The sequence below is a fragment of the Microcaecilia unicolor genome, chromosome 14 (assembly GCF_901765095.1).
Source record: "Microcaecilia unicolor chromosome 14, aMicUni1.1, whole genome shotgun sequence".
Taxonomy (NCBI): domain Eukaryota; kingdom Metazoa; phylum Chordata; class Amphibia; order Gymnophiona; family Siphonopidae; genus Microcaecilia; species Microcaecilia unicolor.
Window position 1 is genome coordinate 20,141,546 of NC_044044.1, and position 11,728 is coordinate 20,153,273.

General features: G+C 46.6%; 1 protein-coding gene across 4 annotated transcripts in view; it reads left to right on the forward strand.

Moving 5' to 3' along the window:
* Positions 1-10,374, forward strand: part of CNTROB (centrobin, centriole duplication and spindle assembly protein) — a 36,076-nt gene extending 25,702 nt beyond the window's left edge. For 3 of the 4 annotated variants that reach the window (XM_030187915.1, XM_030187913.1, XM_030187916.1), the window contains 8 exons: positions 738-900; positions 1,263-1,725; positions 5,085-5,242; positions 7,082-7,139; positions 7,332-7,508; positions 9,148-9,286; positions 9,358-9,463; positions 9,544-10,374. In XM_030187915.1, coding sequence (XP_030043775.1) covers positions 738-900; positions 1,263-1,725; positions 5,085-5,242; positions 7,082-7,139; positions 7,332-7,508; positions 9,148-9,286; positions 9,358-9,463; positions 9,544-9,681 — 1,402 coding nt within the window. In that variant the 3' untranslated portion in view covers positions 9,682-10,374. The remainder of the gene's footprint in view (positions 1-737; positions 901-1,262; positions 1,726-5,084; positions 5,243-7,081; positions 7,140-7,331; positions 7,509-9,147; positions 9,287-9,357; positions 9,464-9,543) is intronic. The other variant, XM_030187914.1, reaches the window with a different exon arrangement.
* The last annotated feature ends 1,354 nt before the right edge of the window (positions 10,375-11,728 follow it).

The following is an 11,728-nucleotide window of genomic DNA, read 5'->3' on the forward strand; positions in this document are numbered from 1 at the left end:
AAGGAAGTGTGCTGCTCCCTTCAACGAGGCTAAGGTATGGAGGGGGGGCAGGGAAGAGGGCTGCTAGATCAGGTTGGGGGGGAAGGGACTTGGTTTGTGGTGGCCTTTTAGTGGGGAATGTGCGGGGGGGTTAGGGGGACGAGATCACTGGATCTCCAGCCCCCCCCCCCCTGAATTTGTGTTGGGGGGGGGGGTCGGGGGGAACTGGAGAACCACCGGACCTCCAGCCCCCGTGCCACTGGCTTGGGATGGGGGTTCAGTGGTGGCACTAGGCTACCAGGGCCTTGCTGTATCAGGGGTTCTGGTGGTCCCACGGACCTCCAGCCCCTGTGTTTGACAGGTCTGGGCTTTTGACAGCCCGGACCTGTCAAACAACTGCGGGAGGATGCGCTGAGGCACAATTCTCCCGCACTTTACCCTATGATCAGAGATAATAGCATGCATAAACTTGCATGCTATTATCTCTGATCATAGAGGTGGTAAAGCCTCATGCTGTTTGGAACAGCGGAGGGCTTTTGATCATCGAGGCATAAGACTACAATTCAGTCTGAATAAATAAACAAATCCCTGATACTTCATTTTAAATCTTAAGTTCCAGGCAGGGAGGGAGCACCAAACTGGTCCCTACAGGGCCCCACAGTTGCTAAGGCTATCCCTGGTGATGGGATTGGGAGACCCACCCTCAATTAAACACAGTCAGATGCTAGTAGGTAATACAGATGGTGTGCTGCTTGCAGGTTAGCTCGAAATCAGGAGGAGATCCAGGACCTACTGTCTAGCCGAAGGAAGTTGGAGCTGCAAAGGGCAGAAATGGTGGGACGCCTGAAGACCATGATGCAGTCTCACTGGAATGAGGCCCTCCGCTTCTTAATGAGTGAGGGGTCATCTTCAGGACACCAGGTGAATTGCTGCCCAAGGAGATTGAAGGAGGAAGGGCTGGATCGCTAGCAGATGAGGTACTTATCAGGGTTCCTCGGGCAGGAGTCACTGAATGGAGATGCTGGGAGAAGGGGTTGAGAGTTAACTCCATGCATGCGCAGCAGAATCATTGACTCAGATATCTCCAGTACCTTATAGACCACGTTCGCTCCAACCCTGAAGTTGAGAAACTAAATGGGCATAATCTAAAAGGGAGAGCCAGGACTACTTCACGCACACCCTTAACAAAGTAAAATGTTATGCTTTGTTTCTGGGGTGGTGTGATTGCAGCAGAAGAACCCTAATCTGTGTGTGTGTGTGTGTTTTTTTTTACCTTTTCACAGCTTCAGAGAGAACTTTCCCAGCCTCCTCTGGCTGCCTCTACAGACTCCGTGATGCCAAGAACCTTGGATGGGAATCCTCCACCTCCCTTTACCTCCTCCCTGGGCCTATCCGAGATGGAGCGTAGAGCCACTCCAGGGGCCTCGTTTCAGGAGGGACCCCAGAATTCCCTACCTGAGCATTCTGGCATCACTGTGTCCGAGCTGAGACCCCATATTGACAGCTGGGAATCCCACGCTGCTTTCCCCTGGGCAGTGCCCTTGCAACCAGCCCTCCAGCGCAGTTCTCAGCAGCAGGACGCCCAGCCCAGCGCTGCCAGCCAACAGACAGAGCACAGCAGCTACGTCCACTCCAGCGAAGGCAAGTTCTACCCACTGCTCTCCTCCGACCTCAGCCAGCTGCTGAACCACAGCATCGTCAGCCAGTACAGCTTCAACCCACTGGAGCCCCTACCTGACGAAACAGGTATCTCACATAACCATCTTTTGTTTCAAGCAGGAATGTGTTCCCAAGCTGTCCCCCGTCCCCCCTCAGAGACAGCTGTATACCTATTTCTGAGGTGCTGAAAGTAGCACGTGTGCTGGGATCCCTCCTCACAGGATGAAATAATTGATTAGAGAATCCAAACGATTGTTGAAGTGACTGTCATTTCTTCACTGCAATGATCGAGCAGATGGAAACGTGTTCCTATGCAGGGGAGTGGGGGGAGAGTTATTTTTATTGGTAAAGGCCTTCAGACCTGTGTCTGCCCTTTGCTGGCTGACTGGTGCTGCTCCTTCCTCGTTCCCCTGTACGTGGTGGGGAGTGATAAGATTAAGCAAGATCTTAGCTGTCCAGGAGCTGACAGCCTGCTGTGACTCCTCATTAGTGAGAACTCAGCCTCAGCAGCTTCCATTATTAATTCATCACTGCCTCTGCTCCCCCTCCCTCTCCTGTCCCAAGCTCTGTGTTGTCAGTGCCTAGAGCTCTGAGGGGTCACTGTCGAAATTTCAGCAGTACGGATGAGGTGTGCAGGATTCACTGTCTGATCTGGAGAAAGCAGCTTCCCTGCAGGCTGCCATACTTGGCGTTGGACCTGCCTATCAATTCAGAGATGATGCGGAGCGGGAAGCTTTTGAGATGTGAACTGACAGCACCCCCCCCCCCCCCCCCCCCGCATGCTCTTAAAAGTCTCCCACCTAGTATCATCACTCTTTAATTGATAGTTTGATTCAAATCAAGCTCCTGCAGCTTCCAAATATTTGTGCTGGAAGGACCCCAGATGATCAAAAGCCCTGCGCTGTTCCAAACAGCGCTCTAAAAATAGCGCTGGAACAGCGCGAGGCTTTACCGCCCCTATGATCAGCGATAATAGCATGTAAATTTATATGCACTGTTATCTCTGATACTAGGGTAAAAGTGCGGGAGCACGCTCAGGCACAATCCTCCCGCATTTGTTTGACAGGTCTGGGCTGTCAAAAGCCCAGACCTGTCAAACACAGGGGCTTGGAGGTCCGTCGGACCACCAGACGCCCTGAAACAGCAAATCCCTGGTGGCCTATTATCCCCACCCTAAGCCAGCAACGCAGGGGCTGGAGGTCCAGCCAAACATCACTACCCTGCTCACCCAAGATCTGCTCCTATGGTCTCTGTTGAGGTGGGGAAAGATGTGAATGAGCATATACCCCCACTGCCTCTCCCTCTTCTCTCAAAAGGTCATTTGTTTTAATTAAGAGCCCTGCTGAGATTTCTCCTCAGTGTGCCATCTGTTCAGCAGGAAACAGCCAAGTGTTTTTAAACCCTGTATTCAGCTCTAATTAACAGGTTGGTAGAAGGTAGCAATCAGACAGCTCCCCTTCCATCTTCTCCGGTCTCTCTTCTCCACAGCCTTACCTGTAGCAGGGGTTCTCCTTTGCGGAGTACTAGCCTAGGCCAGGAGTTGGTGCAGGGTCTGATGCGGCAACTCGTCACACTCCATCATTTTTGGGTTTTGTTGGAAATCGCAGGGCAGTCACATAACGCGAATCATCAGCCTTGCAAGGGGTAGGGGGTGTGTTATGAGGGTTTCAGTTTAAGAGGTGGCAATCACTACATGTGCCTCAGTCCTTGCAGGGAGTTCTAGGGGAGCCGAGATCTATCTTGCTGATGTCTCCGTCAAATGTAACTGCATTTCCCTACTTGTCAGTGGAGAAAGTTTACCTGCAGACAAAGTAGACTGCAGAGCTCTTGAGGGGGCCTGGGTTTATGGCATTAGACAATCATACTATGAAGCCAATATAATAAGATTCCTTAGCTTACCACTCGTTTTAATGCCTCTTTAGTGGAGTGGAGGAGAGGCCTAGTGGTTAGAGCACTGGTCTTGTAATCCAGAAGTGGCCGGTTCAAATCCCACTGCTGCTCCTTGTGATCTTGGGCAAGTCACTTAACCCTCCATTGCCTCAGGTACAAACTTAGATTGTGAGCCCTCCTGGGACAGAGAAATATCCAGAGTACCTGAACATAACCACTTTGAGCTACTACTGAAAAAGGTGTAAGCAAAATCTAAATAAATAAATTTGTTCTGTGCTAAAATTTGTATTATGTAGAAAGCGTTTTAGGGTAACGCTAAAATGTGCAAATGAAATTACTTCCAATACAAGAGTTCAGTAAAAATAAAACAAGTCGTCTTTGAATGCGCTAGAGGTGAAATATACCTCCCCCTCCTGTTTACAAAGCCACGCTAGCGGCTGCTGGTGCACTAATGCTGAAGCAGTCCATTCATTTTGCCACGAGGCTTTGTAAACAGGGGGGAAAAGTTTTTAAAACTTCAAGGTCAGGGACCTCCCATTCCATTTCTCTCTCCTAATCCCACCCGGCCACTCTACACTTTCTATGGATCCTCCTGTCTTCAACAGCAGCCGGTTTTAAAGAAAGGAAAGTGTAGAGGGGCCTTTAGGATGAGGGAGGGGCTAGGTGGATAGGAGGCTGCAGGATCCGGACTGGACCAAAGAGGCTGTAACTCTTTTTTTTTTTTTTTTTTTTTAATTAAATGTTTAGAGGTGGAGATTTAGTTTAACTCACATCTCTCAACACTAGAGGTAAAGTGAGTCCCCCTGATATTGAACACTTTAACTGCCCGGGAACGAATCCTGGCCGCTTAAATGGCCTTAAGCCGGCTATCTTGGCCGAATATTAGTGCTGAGCTGCTAGCCCGGTCACTTGATTATGTCGCAAGACACAGCCGGTCAGCACCAATATTCATCGGCTGACTGGCTAAGTTTAGCAACCTGATAGACCTGTGTAAATAGCAGATCTATCTTTGGCTGCTATAACTCAGCCGGTCAACCAGTGAATATCGGCTTAACCAGCTATGTACATAGCAGCCAAAAAATGGAAATTCAAGGCCGGGTGCCGCATATGGCCCAACATTGAATTTCTGGGTTCACCGCCAACCACAGGAGTTAGCTGGGGCTCCCTTCCTTTCAGCTTAGTACTGTATGTGTGTGCGGGGAGGTTTTGTTTTTCTTTTTAGCATGCTTTTGCAGCTGTTGCTGTGAGGACCGGGGGGGAATTCCGTTTTCAAATTTGATATACCACAAATCAAAGCATTTATCTAAGTAGTTTACAAGGTATTTAAAAAAATGGGAAAGACTTGTACAAAGACATGTTTTTTTGTTTTATTTTACACTACTACACAATTAGTATATAATTTTAGCTTATTGCATCAGTAGTAGTGTGTGTTTGATTTGTTTTTCAAGGTCGATAGTAAAGAAAATGTGTGCTAAATTTTAGCAAGTTTTTTTTTAATTCCTGCTTTGTAAGTGCAGCAGACCTGAGACTCTCTTCCTGTGATTGCTTCTTCCTAGCACTCGGCTTTGAGCAGGACAACCCAGCGGAGCACCCATTCACCGATGAGCCTGAAAAAGTGATGGGGTCAGATCCAGCAGTCAGCGAGGACAGCCTGTTGCAGAACCCCAGCATAGAGAAACTGAAGCGCCAAGATCTGCAGCAGTACATCCAGTTGGTGCGTACAGTGCCCTGTGCCCGCCTTATTTACACATCTTCATACCTGTTACTTACTGCACTGGGTGCCCTTCGCATATAACACTTCCCAAAACCAGTTGCAGCCGTGCATCCATTGGTTCTCCGTGGAAAAGCAGGATCGTCAGCCATACGTGAGTGATGGCACCAGATCAGATCTGTGCTCCCAGAGCCCAGAAAAACTCTACGGGCATGTGCGTGTTCTCCCTCCTGTGCAACCAGATCTTCTCCTCTTCTCTACTTCATCCACCTGGCATAATAGGAACAGATCTGCTCTCTCTATCTCTCTCTGTTCACGCTTTCCAAAAATACTAGGACTAAGGGGCATGCGATGAAACTACAGTGTAGTAAATTTAAAACAAATAGGAGAAAATGTTTCTTCACCCAACGCGTAATTAAACTCTGGAATTCGTTGCCGGAGAACGTAGTGAAGGCGGTTAGCTTGGCAGAGTTTAAAAAGGGGTTGGACGGTTTCCCAAAGGACAAGTCCATAGTCTGCTACTAAATGGACTTGGGAAAAATCCACAATTTCGGGAATAACTTGTATAAAATGTTTGTACGTTTGGGTAGCTTGCCAGGTGCCCTTGACCTGGATTGGCCGCTGTCGGGGACAGGATGCTGGGCTCGATGGACCTTTGGTCTTTTCCCGGTATGGCATTACTTATGTACTTTCATGCAACTTCAGATTATAAGATTCACTTAACACACATTAGGTCCAAGTGTTCAACCTTGAGGATACAAGGTAAATTTATGAAGCCATCTTTGAATTTATTCTAGTGTACTACACTGAACATTTTTTACAGCGGCCAATTGTAAAGGTTGTCCCCCCCAAGCCATTATTCCTAAGTATCTCTCTGTTAGCAGTTTAATCATGATATGTCGGTCTCTATGGAAACCATCTATTTCACCCTTTGGGATTCCCATTTACCTTGAAACAATGTTGATCATCGCTCTCTTCAACTGGACCCATGTTACTTCAAGTAATTGAGGTGACACTTCTTGCATCGCATAAATCACCCCACTCTTTAATAAATACATAATGAGAAATGCCGATCAGTTTCAGACCATGAGAAAAAGCCCTCTCAATCTCCAACCTGCCATCAATGCCATTGTCATGTTCCATTACTCCTCAGGGTAGTACTATGACGTGCACTGCTTCTTTGGATCATTCTCCAATCCCGCTTTATGTAAGAGGTGTCAACCTACCACAGCAACGATACACGGGTAGTAAGGGATTTTCGTATCCATTTTAAAAGGAGCATCTGCCCTTACATGTTCAGCTGATTTCTGTCCCGATTGTCCATGAAGAAGGTTAAGATTATTTCATGGATTCCAAATCGGCCACACAATCCCTCCCACCTCCCCAAGCGATTTGAAATTGCCTAAGCTTTGGAATAGATTGAGGAAAGAGCGTCCCTCCGGACCGGACCAGGATTGGACTGCTAGAAGGCGAGCACAACCCATCAGTCCAATCCTGGTCCGGTCCTGAGGGGCTAAAGGAAAGCAAATTAGCAGGTAAGATCTAATTTCTCCATAGTCGCACAAGAGGGAGCACTTGCCCATGCCCAGAGTTTGTCTAGACTCTTCTAGACTCTACAAGGGTGAAACCACGTAACCTTAATGCTTTGCCGTATGCACCCTGCCCACCTATTTTGTATTTAAGCTGTAATGAGCGATAGTTTGTATCTGTCTTCTGTAATATTTTCTTTTCCTCTGTTCTCATCGCCTTCTCTTTCTTTCTGTTGTGTGCCCTTAGCTTCATTCTGTGTCTTCTTCTCTCGCTTCATCTCATCCTCTGCTGTTTCTTGGGGTTCTCTTTCAGCTGCTGGACCGTACACCTGGAGATCCCCTAAATGAGAAGCAGGAGAAGCCTGAACAAGGTAAGAAGCCACCTCCCTCACTGTTTTGCTTGGGGAAGTCTTACCTTTGATTACATTGGCTGAGAAAATACTTCAGAAGGTGCACAGTGGTGCTGTGATGAGAGCCTGTGGGAAGATGAGAACTGGATGGGGGAGAGGCAGCTTGCAGAGTGAGGTGATGGGCTTGTAGCACATCTGTTTGTCTCTCTGCAGGAGGATCTCTGGGTTTCCAAGACAAGCTTCTGGATTGTTGGGACCAGACACGACTCCCAGTATCCAGTCAGCAAATCATGTCTCGCATCCCACCAGCTGTGCAGAAAACCAAGGCCCCTGAAATCATTTCCAGGATCATAAGCCAAGGAGCATATAGCCCACCTAAACCAAACATAGGTGAGAAAAACAGGCTGCCTGTCTCTCCCTCTCTCCGCTTTCAGTGGTTCTTAATGCTGTGCTGATGGACCACCAGTCCCTAATGAATATTTATTTATTTATTTATTTGTTTGTTTGTTTGTTACATTTGTATCCCACATTTTCCCACCTATTTGTAGGCTCAATGTGGCTTACATAGTACCGGAGAGGCCTTTGCAGGCTCCGGTGTGAACAAATACAGGGTGATGTGGTAAGATCAAGTTCATGTGGCATAACCACATTAGGGCATCGTATAACGGAAGAGTTGTGTTATGTCCATTACGTGCTTTAGTTTGGTTGTGTTGCAGAGATTATTAGGCATTTAAGTTGGATCAGTAGGGTATGCCTTTTTAAACAGGTTGGTTTTTAGTGATTTCCGGAAGTTTAGGTGGTCGTACGTCGTTTTCAAGGCTTTTGGTAATGCGTTCCACAGTTGTGTGCTTATGTAGGAAAAACTGGATGCTTAAGTTGTTTTGTATTTAAGTCCTTTGCAGCTTGGGTAGTGCAGATTTAGATAAGGTCGTGTTGATTCGGATGTATTTCTAATTGGTAAGTCGATCAAATCTGTCATGTAACTCTGGACTTCTCCGTAGATGATTTTGTGAACCAGGGTGCAGATTTTGAAGGCGATGCATTCTTTGATTGGGAGCCAGTGTAGTTTTTCGCGGAGAGGTTTTGTGCTTTCAAATCACGTTTTACCAAATATAAGCCTAGCTGCCATGTTTTGAGCGGTCTGAAGTTTAAGGTTTGTTCTTTACATCCCGCATAAATTCCATTGCAGTAATCTAAGTGGCTTAGTACCATTGATTGTATCAGGTTGCGAAATGTTTCCCTGGGGAAGAATTGTTTCACGCGTTTGAGCTTCCACGTTGAATGGAACATTTTATTTGTTGTGGATGGCACTTGGCTCTCTAGTGTTAAGTTACGGTCCATTGTAACGCCGAGGATTTTCAAGCTGTCTGAGATAGGAAGGGTGTGATCTGGGGTGTTGATACTTGTTGGGATGACAATGAGTTTTTTCTTTATTGAGTTTTAGTTGAAATGCATTTGCCCCATGAATCCATGATGTTCAGGCCGAGCTTGATTTCGTTGGTGATTTCTGTCAGTTTGGTTTTGTAAGGAATGTATATTGTGACATCGTCTGCATATTTGCCTGTAATGGAAATCTCTGTCATGCATAATCATTAGGAATATCCTGAAAACTCAACTGACTGATGGTTCCCCAGGACAGGTTTGAGAACCACTGCTCTCTTTTACCTGTACTGGGTGAGTGGAGCAAATGTGCCCCCTGTTAAACTGGAGTCTAGGGTGGTTTTTTGTTCTTGCATAATAGAACAGCTCTGGAATGAGGTTTGCGAGGGTCATGACAATGGCTAAAGACAATGACTGAAACCATAAGCACCGCCATACTGGGAAAAGACCCAAGGGTCCATCAAGCCCAGCATCCTGTTTCTGACAGCAGCCAATCCAGGCTTGAAGAACCCTGCAAAACCAAAAAAAAAAAATTTAATAATGTTCAATGGACTTTTCCTTCAGGAATCTGTCCAAATCCCCCTTAAACCATGGTCTAAGTCTTCATTTGTTTTTTTTATTTATCACTGCTTTTTGCTTCTTCCATAAGGTCCTCAGAGTGGAGTGGTATCACCCAAGGCATTGGCAGAGATTTCCCGCTGGCTTCATTGTCAGCAGGTTCGCACTGACCACACCATGCCCAGGATGGAGGAGCTTCTCACATACCTACAAGCCATGGACCACAGCAAGTAAGCAGCAGGAGGGGGAGGGGTGTTCACTTTTCTTCCAGTAGCACATTGTCCTAATCTGTTTACTGCAGAGCACATCTCTCTTCCAGGTTCCAAGATAAAGAAGAGAGGAGTTACAGCCAACCCTCAGCTCGCCGCAACCTGGACCCTCGACTGAATGAGGCTGTCAGGAAGGAGGTAGGGGAGTACTGATTTGCTGCCTTTTCATTGCTTTTCATCCTATGCTGGGCCTCACAAGAGCATTTTTCTGTTTCTAGCCACCATCTGCCACCCGTCGCCCTGTCTCTGCACGTCCCGTTAGTGAGAAGAATCAGCTTGCCCCAAAGCTCAGCAAGAAGGCAGCGCCCTCAGGCCAAAGTAGCACAAAGGGCAGCAAATCTGGCATCTGGAGATAACCAACTGGAAAATGTGTACAACTGGGGCTGGGGGGGTCAGCTTAACCCACCCCTGGCGCTCTAGCATAGCAGAGGGACCTTCTATATCTGTTTCCTACCTCCTGACTGCTTCGCCTGCCTCTGCCTTTTCAGCAGACACGGAGCTGGAGAAATTCAGGTGACTATTGGTGGGACAGTGCTGTAGTCCTTCTGTCTGGCGGGTATGAGAACAGGAGTGAAAGGGGCCCAAGTGGAGGTAGTTAAAGGATAGCGTGCACTTCTGAGTGTTCGTTCCTTAAACTGAACCTCTCCCCTGCATTCTTCCCACAGTGCTCAGCATGACTTATTCTCCCTGTCTTCCCCCACTGTTCTCTGAGTGATCTCGAACCATCGCTGTAGTGTCTGCAGAATTCTGCTCTCCGCTTATGCCTGTTACATGGAAATCCACTGCAGTGAGATTAGTTAGGGGTTTTTATTTTACCGCCTCCTTTCTTGATTTTGTTTAAAAAAATGATAATTTTGGATGCTGCTGTAGGTGTATCTTTTCTTTCCGCCCTGTAGCAAAGACAGATACCCTATTTATGAATTTATGCTCCACTTTATAAATTGTGGCGGTCGCCGGAGGAATCACGACATTAACTTATTGTAAATAAAAATTTGTGTGTCTTTTTTTTTTCCTTTTCTAGATGATGTTTTTTATATTGTGGAAAAAAAAAAAAAAAAGTTACAATCCAGGCTGTTTTGGTAAATTTTCTGTGGTTTATTTTATTTAAGTAAAGATATTTTGTTAATACTTGTTGTTTCTGTTTTACTTTTAATGGCTGTAGTGTTTGCTCCCCTTTTCTTTTTCTTTTTTCCTAGTGCAGGTTAATAGTTTGTTTAAAAAAGTGTCCAGGGCTGTATTTTAGTCCAGAATCGTAGCCAAGTTGGAAGGTCGGGAGGGGGGGAGCAGAGAGCGGACTGCCACCAGCGCTGGCATGTGTTTAAAAATGGGGTCACAAAAGAGAGGGAAAACAGCATATAAATACAACAAGGCAAACAAACAAACAAACAAACAAACAAAAAAAGCAAACACTGGGCCTTCAGGATTGAGAAAAATGTAGTCCTTTAATATCACAAATACCCGACACGGGCCGTGTTTCGGCGTACAACCGCCTGCATCAGGGGTCAATAAACTCCTATCGGCCAACTTGCAAACTGTGGCAAACCTGAAGGAGAAGCAATGAGAACCTGGAGACCCTGAGGCCTGGAGGAGGAGAGGGTCCTGAACTGATTGGCAGCCTGAAGACATCAGGGGAAAAGGGCAGGAGTTTTACCCCGATTGTTTCACCTACCTCTTGCACCACAGTTTGCAAGTTGACCGATAGGAGTTTATTGACCCCTGATGCAGGCGGTTGTACGCCGAAACACGGCCCGTGTCGGGTATTTGTGATATTAAAGGACTACATTTTTCTCAATCCTGAAAGCCCAGTGTTTGCTTTTTTTGTTTGCCTTGATGTGTTTAAAAATGACAGGTTGTGTAAAAAAAGGTTTGTTTGGGGGAGCGGCCGCTCCCCTGGTGCCCCCCCTCTCCCCAAGCTATGCCACTGCTTTAGTCTCTGTACCATAAATAAATACTAAATCTTGTCTCCTGTTTATAAAAATAAGTAATTGGGGAGAGGACTTCCATAAGAGCATAAGAACAGTCATACTGGGTCAGAACAATGGAAGCAGGATATTGGACTAGATGGACCAACAGTAGCTAATCCATGTACCTGGCAGAATCCCAAACAGTAGTAAGATTCAATGCTGCCGATCCCAGGTCAAGCAGCGGCTTCCCCATGTCCTGGTATGTTTTGGGGGGGGTTTTTGTATGAAAGCAAGGTGTACGCGATGGGATCCTGCATCTCATTCCATCTTCTAATAAAAATGAGCTTTGCTGTTACTTATTCCCATTACTAAGTAATATAAGCTTGTTCACATTGAGAGTCACTGCCCAGGCTCTGCCCTTTGAACTGATGAGTCTAGCTTTGGACAAGGTGGAGTACCAGCTAAGTGGAAACTGCTTAATATAGCACTGTGCAACCCC